This window comes from Ochotona curzoniae, unplaced genomic scaffold (genome assembly GCF_017591425.1).
Source record: "Ochotona curzoniae isolate NIBS_2020 unplaced genomic scaffold, NIBS_Ocur_1.0 contig_3432, whole genome shotgun sequence".
In the NCBI taxonomy this organism is placed as follows: domain Eukaryota; kingdom Metazoa; phylum Chordata; class Mammalia; order Lagomorpha; family Ochotonidae; genus Ochotona; species Ochotona curzoniae.
Window position 1 is genome coordinate 1,420,507 of NW_024465859.1, and position 13,904 is coordinate 1,434,410.

Genomic DNA, 13,904 nt, shown 5'->3' on the forward strand with positions numbered 1-13,904 from the left:
TGTCCTCTATTGCTCTCCCAGGCCAAAGCAGGGAGCTGGATGGGAAGTGGAGTAACCTGGGATATGAACTGGTGCCCATATGGGATCCTAACACATGCAAGGTGAGGACTTAAGCCATTAGGTTACCATGCCAAGCCCATAACTTATGTTTTTTTTTTTAATTACCAGAAATAATGGCTTAGAAAGATGGCTAAGAAAGCCAGCTATTCCTAAATCATCTGATAGCCATACCTGTTCTGAGTTCAACTCACTTGGTGGTAAAATTTGACCCAAAACTGAGATGTAGTTTTGCATTTGTTTTAGTGCCATTGACCCAAAACTGAGATGCAGTTTTGCATTTGTTTTAGTGCCATTTTGAGGATATATATATATTCCAAAAGTATTGTCATGGTTGTAGAATGCTGAATCAGCCTTTGCTTGAGTGTCACCTAACACATAGCATGTGGGCAATATTACGTTTCTAACAAGTGCTATGTTCTGAATTCTGAAACACATTTATCCTAAGAGAATCAGAGTAGGGAGAGAAACTATGCTGCCCAGGGGTGATGGAGCACATTTACTCCCCTTTTTTCTCCAGGGAGAGAGTTATTGAAGCAGTCATTCATGACTCCCTGTATTTCTTGTTAATCAGTGCCTCTCTAATTTCTGTTCTGTTATTGCTGCTGCCAGTCTGCCTTGTAAGCCTTAACAGCTCCATGTTCCTTTGCAGTGATGGGCTTTGGGATGGACCCTGACCTTCAGATGGATATTATCAGCGAGCTTGACCTTGTGAACACCACCCTCGGAGTCACTCAGGTGTCTGGACTGCACAACACCAGCAAAGCATTTTTGTTTCAAGGTAAAGCACCTTCTCCTTGGCATGGGACAGAGGTTAGGGGAGGAGAGTTCATTGGGGAAAGTGTTCTGCTGTTGTTGGGGTCACCTTTGCTACTTCTCTTGTGTTACTGCTGTCTGCAAAGTTTTTAGTACACAGGAGATGTCCTGAGAGTAGGAAAGACACACCAGAGGAGTTTGGTTTGGCAGAGAAAGATTTCCTTGGGAGAATACGGTGTGGATCTAAAGTGTATTCAATTTGCCGATCCCTTGAAAGCCAGCCATCTGAGTTTTACAGGATATTTCTGTAGCTATTTACCTAGAGGTATGTCTGTCACCTACTGAGGAGGTCAAGAGCCCAGGTGAGGCCTCCTGGCTGCTTTCTCTTAAAGATGTAGCTTACTGTCCATTATAGATTTAACATTAATTCATTCCACAAAGATTGATAGTATGTGTAGTATGGTTCTTAAAATCATAGGCTCTGGAGCACTACTGCTTGTGTCCTTGCCACTTACTCACTTTCAAACTTCGGCCCATTATTTAGCTTGATTGTATCTCAGTGTCCTCATCTAAAATAATCTATCCTTGTAACAGTTACCTCATGGGGCTGTGATGAGTTCATCTATTAAAGTGATTATCACAAGGTATGCAGAGGTGTTTGGGCAGTTAAGACACAGGTTAAGATGGCTTTATCCATTATTGGAGTGCCTGGGTTTGATTCTTGGTCTGGTTTCAAATTCCAGTGTCTTGTTAGTGCAGACCCTTTGAGGCAGAAGTGATGGCTCAGCTGACTGGGGTCCTGTCAAGCATGTTGAGGACTATGTTTGATTTTTAGCTTCTGACATTGAAATTGGCCAAGTCCCAGTTGGGGAGTGAATTGGCAAATATGAGAGCATTTTTTTTTTCTTGCCATGTCTTGAGTAAATAGGAAAAAAATGTGTGAAATGTGGTAAATAGTCCTGGAGTACTATTATTGTGAAATTCCTTCTGTGCTTTAGGCAACATTGGTAATGGTAGGGTTACCAGTAAATGAAATAGATACAGCCTCTTCTCTAAAATATAATGAGGAAAATAGTAATCACAGAAGCGATTTTTGAATCATAATTGCCATACTTAGGAAGGAAGCATATAGGCTGCCAACGAGGAGTGAACCTTGAACTGCAAGCATTGCTTTACATAATATGGATTTTTATATAGGCTTTTTGAAATTGTTTCACTTAAATTTAGATATCAAAATTTTTTTACACCAGGGACTGGCATTGAGTTCAGTGGGTTAAGCCTCTGTTTGCGATGATAGCATCCACTATTAGAGTGCTAGTTCAAGTCCTGGTACTCTGTTTCCTGTCCGGGTTCCTGCTAATGCACCTGGGAAGGTAGCTGAGAATGACCCAAATACTTGTGCCCTTGCCATCCATAAGGAGAGACTAGGAGGGCATTCCTCCGCTCTGGCTTTTCTCTGACCCAGACCTGGCTATTGGGGTTATTTGGAAAGTGACAACAGCAAATGAATGATTTTTCTTTCTTTTTATGCTTTTCAAAAAAACGCAAACATATAAGTCTTTAAAAGTATTTTTGGGGCCCGGCGCGGTGGTGCAGTGGTTGGGGTCCTCGCCTTGCACGCCTGGGATCCCATATGGGCGCCGGTTCTATCCTGGCAGCCCCGCTTCCCTTCCAACTCCCTGCCTGTGGCCAGGGAAGGCAGTCGAGAACAGCCCAAAGCTTTGGGACCCTGCACCCGCGTGGGAGACCTGGAGGAGGCTCCTGGCTTCGGATTGGCCTAGCATTGGCCGTTGTGCTCACTTGGGGAGTGAATCATTGGATGGAAGATCTTCCTCTCTGTCTCTCCTCTCTGTATATCTGCCTTTCCAATGAAAAAAATAATAAAAATAAATCTTTAAAAGTATTTTTGCACCAAGTAAATTTATCTTTAAATTCATTTTGTAAGTATCCGTAAGAAATTGTTCATCTGTTTGTTCACTCCCCATGTGGCTATAATGGCCCGGGCTAGATCAGACTGAATCTAGGATCAGGAAGTGTCTTAAGTCTATGTGAGTGGCAGGGGTTCATCCTCTGCTGCTTTCCCAGGTACATTAGTGGGATGCTAGAGCAGAAGTGGAGAAGCTGTGACTCAAATTAGTGGCAATATGAGATGATGATGTTGCAGATGGCTGGTTTATTCATTGCCACAATGGTGACCCTGGGAAACTTGATTAAATTGGTGTTTGAGATGGTGATGATCAGAGAAGGATGACCTTGAAAAACAGATGTCAGCAGATTTGCAAATATAAATAGAATACCTGGCTCAGGAAAAGGTGAGGATCCTGAGTAGTTTAGGCCAGAGACATAGTATGTTTAAAATGTTAAGAAGTCAACAGAAAGATGTATGTTGGGTGGTAAACGCTTGGAGAGGTGGGTAAGGGGTAGCTAGGCTCCACTGGATTTTGTGGACAGATCTGAGACTGTCAGTGTGTATGTGTTTGGGTGTATTGATTTATAGCTAGTGTCCATTCTGATGGTGGGAGGCCATGTACTTCTTTTAAACTATTGTTTACGTTACCACTACCTAGGCTACATTAATAGTTTTATACTTTACTCTTAGAGCAGTAGGGTCTTTGTAGACGATCAAGCTGAAGAGTGAGTTGGTCAGATATGTATTAAATTTGCTTGGGTAGTTCTCTATGAGGATTCCTAGTGGAGGTACTTTTAGCTTAGCCTTTTATGAATATAAGAACAGGATTATTTTAGAAGAACTGCAACAACATATGGAATGAGATTTACACATCTACTGTGTAGATAACCTAAGGCTTATTATTGGTAGGTAGAAGATTTACAGATATTTTATGTTAATTGCTACAGAACTGGTGAAGTTTTAAGCTGACTGGTTAAGAGAATGTAGACTGGGCTAGTTTTCTCTTTGTATTGTGTGATGGCTATTTATTTCTTGCCATAAGCCTATGGCATTCTTGTGCTAAGCAAGGCTGCTGACATTTTGACTACAAAATTGCTGTGGAACTTGGTCTGTACACTTAAGGAGGGTAGGAGCTTGGCTTGTCTAGACAGGTCTAGCTCCTCAGAGCCAACTGCTGTGCATAGTAGATGGCACATGGCTAATAAACATTTTGAACTGAATTGAAATTTATTGTCCTATGTGTTTTATGAAAGGTTTGCAGCCTTTTCATTCAGTCATTTTACAGGCATGGGCACCCTGTTCTGGATCCTGCTTTTTGCATGTTCTTTGTTTTGACAACTTTATCAGGGATGTCTGTGGCTCTGCAGCAGCTGGCAGGAGTTGTCAGCCGCTTTGCAGGGAAGAATAGTTTCCTTATAATGCTTGGGTTGAGGAGGCCTTTTGCTTTTTAGCCTTATCTCCTGTGATGACATTGAACTCATTTATATCATCCAGCACAATCTGCTCATCTTATTTTACTTATTTATTTAAATATTTATTCATTTGAGAGGCAGTTAGAAGATACAGAGAGATTTTCCATCTATGGATCCACTCCCCAGGGCTGGGCCAGGCTAAAGCCAGGAGTCTCCCATGAGGGTGGTGGAGTCCCAGGCATTTTAGCAGTGAGTTGGATTGGAAGTGTGGCAGCCTGGCTTCAAAACAGTGCTGATATGGAATGCTGGGGTTGTAGGCAGCAGTTTAACCTGCAGTGCCACAACATTGGTCCTTAAGCTTCTCATTTTAATATCTATTTTCTGTGCTCCCCCTTTGCCAGCTATGATAACATATTCATAGGTTCTGGTATGAGCAAATGGATCCTGTCATGTAATTTAATATAATTTGTTCCCACTAAACTGATATTGAAATTTAATTCCCATTATGTGATATCAAGAAATATGACCAGGTGTAACCTCCAAGAGGTGATTTGAGTTTTCATGTCATGGATGGATTAATGGGTTCATTAATATCATAAATCAGTGGGCTATTGGGTTAGGCTGTTATCTTAGGAATGGGTCTGGTATAGAAGCTAGTTTGGCTCAGTCTCAACATGTATTGCTGTCAGGACTCTGTCATCTAGAAGGCCATCAGCAGATGTAGCCCTCAACCTTGGATCAGAACTATGAATCCAAGTACAGCTGTCCTTTATCATTACCTGCTATGTGACTCTGTGTCATTAGCAACAGAAAATGCACTGCCCATAAGTTTTGTGGGAAGCATTATTCTGCCTGCCACTAAGTCTGCCCTCTAGCCCCAGACACTCGTTTCTATGCCATGTGCAACTTATATTTGTATTTTCCATCTGCTGGTTTGCTTCCCAAATGGCTACAGTGGTAGAGTTGAGCTGATCTGAAGTCAGGAGCCAGGAGCCAGGAGCCAGGAGCTTCTTCTGGGTCTCCCACGTGAATGCAGGGTCCTAAGGCTTTGGACCATCATCTACTGCTTTCCCAGTCCACAAGCAGGGAGTTGGATGGGAAGTGGAGCAGCAGGGACTTGAACCAGTGCCCATAATAGATTCTAGCACTGCAGGCTGAAGCTTCAGTGTAGCCCACTGGCATCAGTGTTTTTTTTTTTTTTTTTAAGATTTATTTATTTTCTTTAAAAGACAAATTTATGAAGAGAATGTGATACAGAGAAAAAAATATCTTCTATCTGCTATTTTAGTCCCCACATAGCTCCAATGGCCAGAGCTGAACCTATCAGAAACCAGGAGACAAGATTTTTTTCTGCGTCTCCTACCTGGACATGGGCCCAAGGACTTGAGCCATCCTCTGCTGATTCCCAGGCCATAAAGAGGGAGCTGGATTAGGAGTATTTCAGCCAGAACTCAAACTGTTGCCCACGTAGAACACCAGTCCTGCAGGCAGAATATTAGTCTGCGAACCACCGTATCACTTTTAACTTTAATTTTTTTTTCTGCTCACAGTTTGTTTGCAATGGTTTGCATATTTTGTTACACAAAAGAGACTTTATCTACCATGCTTTTTCTTCAGAATCCTCACTAATAGATTTGTAAGCTTCCATTTTTCTACGCTTAGTCTGTTTAGGACACTTCAGTTTTTTTTTGTATCATATTCTTAATAATTTTTCCTCAGGCTTCACACACTACACAATTGCAGAACCTCCTCTACAGTTTAGTTATGTATGTTTATTACAGCAGGAACTCACTTATAGGTATGTACGAGATGTACAATAATCAGAAATTTAGTGACTTTTTAAAAGATTGAAAAAAGTTTTTGAATTCATTAATAGGTACCGTTCTAAGAATATAATGATATTCCTTCCTCCCTGCTTTCCCCAGTATCCCTCTCTCCCTCATGCCCATATTTATTATCTTACTGTTCCAGAGTTCATTAATTCACAATGAGCGTTACCTGGCTGAGATCAGAGTGTTTGTAGAGCTGTGTTTTACAGCTTCCAGAAGCTGGTGCATTTCTTGCTTTGTGGCTTTATCACTCCATTTGCTTTTTCTTTTATTGTACTTCCTTCTGTTTGTTTCAGTCATCACATTGTCTTTTCTGATGGTGACCTTCTGCCCCCCCTTTTTTCTTAAATGTCTTGTAAGGGCCCTTGTAATTGGGTCCACTCTAATTGGAGTAATAGATGTCAACATCTGTCACTTCAAAATATCTTTTATCATATAAGGAAACATATTTGTGTGCTATGGGGTTTAAACGTAGACATTTTTTGGAGATCATATATATATTTTTTTCTACTACAAATAACAGGTATCCTTTTTGTTGGGCAGAAATATGAGGAATTTAGTGTTTCCTGAGTACTCTAATGAAATCCTTCTTTCTAGTGCAGTCCCGCCCAACAGAAACATATTGTGGGTGGCGTCTTTAAGTTTACTAGGAGCTGCATGCCATGTTTCTGCTACTGTCTCCTCTTCTGCCTTCTGTCTGAAGAAATCCAGCGTTCTGGTCTCTCTGTATCCTTTCCTTAACTGAGACTTTGAGCTTTGCCTGAACGCCCCTGTCCTGAGCCACAGCCAGGAAAGGCTTTCAGAATAGCAACCCGTGATAATGGTAGGGCTCATCTTTTGGTTTCCCAGTTTTCAAGGATCACTGCCTTTTACTGACTGAGGTCCTAGATTTCAAAAACTGCTGCTCCATCAAATACTTGAAGTCAATTCAAATTAAATTTTTAATTGTGCATAATTTTAATTTTCTCAACCTCATTGGCTCTATTTTATGTGCTTGTTACCTGTGTGTGGCTAGGAGTTACCGTATTGAATATTTTGTGTCTATGGAGGCTTAGAAATCTGAGTGTTCACCGCAGCTCAGTTCATGCGGGAGAGCTACAGAATCTTATCTTTTTAAAGTTGATGTATGATAGCAACCAGCAAGTAACGTAAGTTCTCATACCTCAAAGTACTTGCATTTACTCACTGGCAAAATGGAGGTAATAATAGTACCTGCTGTATATGGTTATAGTGAAGATGGTCTAAATGAATACTTACGAAGTGCTGAGCTATACTTTGTAAATGGTGAGCTCTCATGAAATGTGATCCCATACATTTTAGAGTGATAGGGAATAGTTCGATTGTTTTCGTGTTTATTATCTGCCTTACTAGGTAATGTCAGATGTTAGCCTGAGGAGGCAGAATAGAATAGTGTGAAAAGTAGAAAACTGTGGAGAGACAGTGAGTAGGGATTAGCAGATTTTGTATTCACCTGTTTCAACTGCATTAAGGTAGCATTGCTTCCTTTTATAATAAGTAATAAGTAGTTTGAGGTAGTGTATGCAAATGCCCATTGATATGTATCTTCAAACCTTGGTTTCCTTATCTAAAAATTGGAAGAATTAAATGGCACTTAGATGGTAAGAATTAAATAACAATCAGTGGGAAAAACACATTCAAAAGGAAGTTTATAATCTTGGTTTACTTATTTTTGTTTCTGCTGACATCTTATCATCCTGTATCTAACTACCAGTTGTTGTGTGTTGAGAGAATGAAAACTTTCAATCCTTGCCTATTAAAAATGTTAATATGTAGAAAGCACACTTAATTGGAAACATTTCTGAGTCCTAACTTAAGAGTTTAGTAGGATTTATTTGGGGTTAGCCATCATTAGAGTTATCTTTGTCATGGCTGTCTTAGTATAGTATAAAGAATAGAATGACTTTTACTGTCTTCTGCCTGATGTTTTGAGACTGGGAATGCTGTGGGCAGAATGAGTGGGTATGTATAAAACTGCTTTGGTCTTATCTAAGCTGAAAAACAGTATTACATTTACATATTCCTAAAAATCAGTATTACATTTTCAATGATTTAGAAATGCCTCTTCTTTGCATTAGGTGGAAGTCAAAAGAGCTGAGAATTTTCTCTGACAACGTATTACTGTTAAGTACTTGAGAAGATATGCCCGTTGATATTTCACTTATAAAAGTGAATTAGGGGGCCTGGCATGGTAGCCCAGCAGCTAAAGTCCTTGCCTTGCCTGTGCCAGGATCCCATATGGGCGCCGGTGCTATTCCCAATAGTCCTGCTTCCCATCCGGCTCCATGCTTGTGACCTGGGAAAGCAGACGAGGACGGCCCAAAGCCTTGGAACCCTGCACCCATGTGTGAGACCGGGAAGAGGCTCCTGCTTCTAACTTCAGATTGGCTCAGCTCTGGCCATTGTGGCCGCCTGGGGAGTGAATCATTGGACAGAAGATCGTCCTCTGTCTTTTCTCCTCTCTGTATATCTGCCTTTCCAATAAAAATAAATAAATCTTTAAAAAGTGAATTAGAATATGCATGAGTGTATATTCTTTAATATACTGCTTTGTTTTTGTGCCAGAAAAGTGCTGTGTTTCAGTAGGTTTATTTCAGAAAAGTTTCTAAAGAAAGGACAATATCTTTCAAATGGCTTGTTTTAACTGACACAATAGAACAAAGAATAATGTAGTCTATTTCAAGGAGAATATTCAGACACTTAGCATCTATTTGCATTGTGAGCTGAGCCGGATATAGCAGAAGACAGGGAATAGGCAAAACTTGGGACCTCAATGAAGCCATGGTATAGAAGGGAAAACAAAACATGACCTCAGCTATTGTAATGCAGAGGAGAAGAGAACTGGCTTGTGGTTGGGTTTGGATAAAGTGCAGTGTTCAACAAAGAAATATTTTCTCACTTGATGATGAGGGAATCAGGCTGCTCAGTAAAGGTGCTACCTGAGCCAACTTTAAATGTGAACAGAAATTACGTAGGAAATTTCTGTGTCATGAAAGCACAACCACTGTGTAATAACTTTCTCAAAATGGCATTGAAGACTTGAGTTCTAGCTCTGTTGCTTAGAAAATTTGAGTAAGATGAAGTTACCCAAAGGGTTTGTTTAATGTTGAGCTTCCAGATTTCCTGCCACCCACTATTGCCCAAGTCTGAACTGTGTTTTCTGTTGATTGGATATGCCTAGACGCTAATTACCTCTGGGAGCATTTACTACTCAGCTTCACTTTGAGTGGAGTGATTTAGTATAACTTTGTGTTTAATCAATTAGTAGAGAGATTCTATTCACAAGGCAGTGTCATCCAAATATAGGAATTTCTCTTGTGAAATAAAACTCAACCTGCAAGAGTGATGTGGGTTTTCAAGTTCTTCTCTGGGGGCAAATTAACACCTGCTGTGGCTTATTCTGGAAAATCAGTAAATGGTTATGTGACTAAATGCATATCATGGAACAAATATTCCCTGAACATGGATTCTTCAAACATCTGCAAAAAATTATTCTCTCAGTGATAACACTCTCCCTCATTAAGCAAAATGGAGATAGACAGCAGTGAATGCAATATGAAAAGAATTCTTTTTGAACCACTAGGCCTATGAGCTTATTCCATATGAACAAATTGGCTTTGGACAGATTGCTTTACCTCTTGCATTTTGTTTCTTCTTTGGACATGGAATAATAATAGTACTGTCTGGGATATGAAATTTCACATAATTTAGTTAACAGAAAATTGTTTTTCCTTTTTTATAACATTCACTTAATTGAAAGGCAGAGTTACAGAGATAGTGGGGATAAAAGAGAGAGAGAGAAATATCTTCCATCTGCTAATTCAATCCGCAGTGGTCCCAGTAGCATGGGATAGGTCGGGCCCAAAGAAAGGTAGCAGGAATTCCATCATGGTCTCCCTCATGGCTGACAGGCGCCCTAACACTAGGGATATGTGCCACTGTTCTCCTAGCTGCATTAGGAGAGAGAGGACTGGACTGAGGGCGAAGCAGCAAGGAGTCAACAAGGCATCTCATGTGGTGGTTAATGTACTGTGTCACAATGATGGCTTCTTCAGGCTAATATTTCTGTTAATAGTTTTGCATGAAAAAAATTCCTGCCCTAATACAAACATCTGTTAAATACAATTTGAATTTTTGTGTAACTCTTAAAGATTAGATAATATAAATTTACTGTAAGCATGAGAAAGAGCATAGGTTGAGTAGAATATTGGTCACTGAAAGCTCCAGAGATTAGAGGGAAGAAGACCAGAAATGCTGGTGAATGGGTGCTAAGAAACAGAGAAGAGAAATAAGTTCTGATATTCCTTTCATATAGATAGTTACAAACTGCATATTTTTAGAAGAACTAGCAAAAAGGATTTAGAAAATTTCCACTACTAAATGTTTTTTTACAGTGTATACGTATATTGAAACATTACATGGTACTCCGTAAGTACAGCTGTGTGTGTCAATTAAAAGTATTTTTAGAAAAAAATATATTTTTTGTTTAAATGAACGTTTAGCTACTGCCTATTATGTCCTGGACAGTCTTCAAAATATGAAGGCTCTAACAGTGATGAGATCAAAGATAATAAGCAGGTCATAAGTATGAAATATGACTCTGATAACTATACTTAGTGCATTTAAAATTTAAGATTTTTATTTTTAAAGACTTGCTTCTTTTTATTGGAAAGGCAGATTTATAGAGAGGAGATGCCGAGAGGAAGATCTTCCATCTGCTGGTTCACTCCCCAAGTGGCCCGAGCTGATCTGATCTGAATCCAGGAGCCAGGAATTTCTGGGTCTCACACACGGGTACATGGTCCCAAGGACTTGGGCCATCTTCTAAGAAACATCAAAAGACTTTACTAAATGACTGCAATGAGTATTTAAGAAATCACCCACAAATGATGGTTGTCAGATGGTACGTTGTACTTAGTAGAATTTTAAAAATGCTTTTTGGAGGGGCTTGAGTACCTGCAGATGAATATATGGTAATGCATTTCTATTATTATTATTTTTAAAGATTTGTTTATTTTCATGGAAAGGCAGATACACAGAGAGGAAAAAAGACAGAGAGGAAGATCTTCCATCTGCTGATTTCACTCTGCAAGTGGCTGCAATGGCTGGAGCTGAGCTGATCTGAAATCAGGAGCCAGGAGTTTATTCCGGGTCTCTTCTGCGGGTGCAGGGTATTGAGACCCTGTGCCATCCTCAACTGCTTTTCCAGGCCACAAGCATGGAGTGGGTTGGGAAGTGGGGTGGCTGGGACACAAATCGGGGCCCATATGGGATCCTGGTGCATGCAAGGTGAGTACTTTAGCCTAGGCTACCATGCCGGGCCCTTGTAACCTGTTTAAGAATCTCATGGCGTAACAGGCTAATCTACCTGCAGCATCCACATTCCACATGGGTGCTGGTTTATGTCTAGATTGCTTTATTTACAGTCTGCCTCCCTGATTATGACCTAGGAAAGCAGTGGAAGATGGCGCAAGTTCTTTGGCCCTGCACCTATGTGGGAGACCCTGAGGGGTCTCATGGCTTTGGATCAGCTCAGCTGCAGCAGTTGTGGTTCTCTGGGGAGGGAATTAGGGAATGAAAGATCTCTGTTTCTGCATCCCCTTCTTTCTGTGCTGCTTCTTAAGTAAAAATAAGTGAAATAAGGAAAAAGCACATACACAAGAATAAAACCTTAACAATCATTGGACACTTTAAGTGTCCACTTACAGTATGTTTTTTGTGGCCATTTGTTCAGGCCCTTTTGGAGAGAGCACTGCAGAATTAGATCTCCATTGGCTGTGCTGCACCTTGAGTATGCCTTCGAATTTCAACTGGAAGTTATTTGAAGGAATTTAGTCCTAATATGTCAAAATAACTCCCAGTTGAAATTTGAAGGCATCCTCAAGGTGCAGATTCTTTTCAGTGGGAACACATCTAAACATCTAAAATTAGAATGTAAATCAGTGAGAAAATATGATTTGATGTGCAAAAAAGGTATTTAAACACAGCTCTCTGTGATGAAGCCAGGGTAAGAAGTAAAGCCAAGGCGTGGTGGCAGGCTGGGCTCTCTCCTTTCTGTGCTTGCAATCTTAAATAAAAGGCACAGACACTGCCTGGCAGAGTAGGTTATAGGGTCACACATGTGGCGGTCCAAGGTTGAGCCTTGGTTTTTATTGATTCCTGGAAACACCCCTTAACTATTTTGACATCAAATCTTTAGAATCATGCATCTTTGCTTATCAAGAAATTTTTGGCAAAAAAGCAAAATACAGATAGACTCAAGGGATAAAATAATAGACAACCTTGTAGCTCTTCCTCCAAATCAGTAGGTATCGCATCTTATTATATTTGCTCAGAATCAAAGCATTATGAAGTAAGCTGCAGTCTCTGTGTTCCCTTCCCACTTTGTTTTCTAAGCCTTGCTAGAGGCGTCCACTAATGTGGGTGAAGAGTATTCACATGCACAAATACATGCACATCTGGGTTCTTGTGTGTGCATGCTTCTATAGTATTACTACTTTACTTTTTATTTATACATATCCTTATACAAGATATTTAATAGAGAGGGTGTGCATAGTAATCGCATGTACAGTTTTCCCTAGACTCTGATCCCAACTTCTTAGCTCCTTCACTTCATTTTTTTCCCAGTTATGATCTATTTCATGGCATTATTCTGAAGATTGTGTTAGTTAATTCATATGATGCATTACTACATTATTGGGAATGTAGTAAAAAAAAATCACTGAAGGTTAGCTGTTGCTTATCTAAATGATATACTATAATATGGATTTTTCTGAAATTTAGTTAACTCGCCATTATCCTTTTGAATACATATAGAATCATTTCATTAGTCTGAAATGCCAAATACTGTTGCTATACATTCACCCATGGCATATTGATGGAAATTTTGGTTGCTTCTGTTTTTTGAGAAATGATATTTGTGCATTTCTCCTTGGTGATGATTCTTGAGATCCATACCTCAACATAGAGATTTTAAAAAGGAAATGCATGAATATTCAATAATCCATTGAGGCAGCAAATAGGATATTTTAGGCTACACTGTTAGAAATAATTGAAAAAGTAATTTTGGTTTAATTCAGTGCCCTTCCTTTGGCCTCACCTAAATTATTCCAGTCTCACTGGTGACCTTTTGATTCATTGAATTGTCCAAGGTTTTCTTTGATCCACAGTATTAATCATTGCTGTTTGACTTTTGCCCTGAAGGCCTACTTGTCTCTGTACTTGCTGTCTCTGGCTAATTTTGTCTCAAATGCCCCTTGCTCAAGAAAGCCATCCCTGACCTCCTTAGGCTTAAGAATCTCACCCCATCATCTTGTTATTAATCACTAGTTTCAGGTGTTTAGTCTTTCTAAAATCTTATCACAAAGAAAAATTATGTTTCTCTTTGGTTATTGTTTTTATCCACAGCAAGTCACAAACACTTGCTTAACTCTGAGTGTTTTGTCTTCCATTATCAGTTGGTACCTACCCAGCACAATGCTTGTCCCTCAAAAATGATTTACTGAGAAAATGAATAAAGAAATAATTTGAAGCATATGTGTTCATGGAGAAAATGTACAGATTTCTTTGCTATGAAATAGTCTCTCAGATACTTACATTCAGCTTTCAAAGTCTCCCTTCTTTCTTATGTTCAGGCTGAGCATTTCTGATGACTTCAGCCATTCCTGGTAGGATACTATTGTGAGTTTTCCAACACTTTTTCCTCTTTCAAATTCCTGGTTGTTTGTATTCTTTAGGATGTTTGATGTTTTGAACTGAATGTGATGCTCTCTATACAGACTGACCTGGACACAGTAGAGCATCCCTTACGGAGTTCGTTTATTGGTCTGTTAATGCCACCCTTTCACAGTTTTAGTCAAAAATAAACTATTGTAAAATAAGATGATGCAGAGGTAGGCAGGTAGGGTTGTTCTCCTATAGGTT

General features: G+C 39.7%; 1 protein-coding gene across 3 annotated transcripts in view; it reads left to right on the top strand.

Moving 5' to 3' along the window:
* The window catches only part of NELL1 (neural EGFL like 1), an 824,967-nt gene that overhangs the window by 7,757 nt on the left and 803,306 nt on the right, over positions 1-13,904 (top strand). For all 3 annotated transcript variants that reach the window (XM_040980278.1, XM_040980279.1, XM_040980280.1), the window contains exon 2: positions 710-838. In XM_040980278.1, the coding sequence (XP_040836212.1) occupies positions 710-838 (129 nt within the window). The remainder of the gene's footprint in view (positions 1-709; positions 839-13,904) is intronic.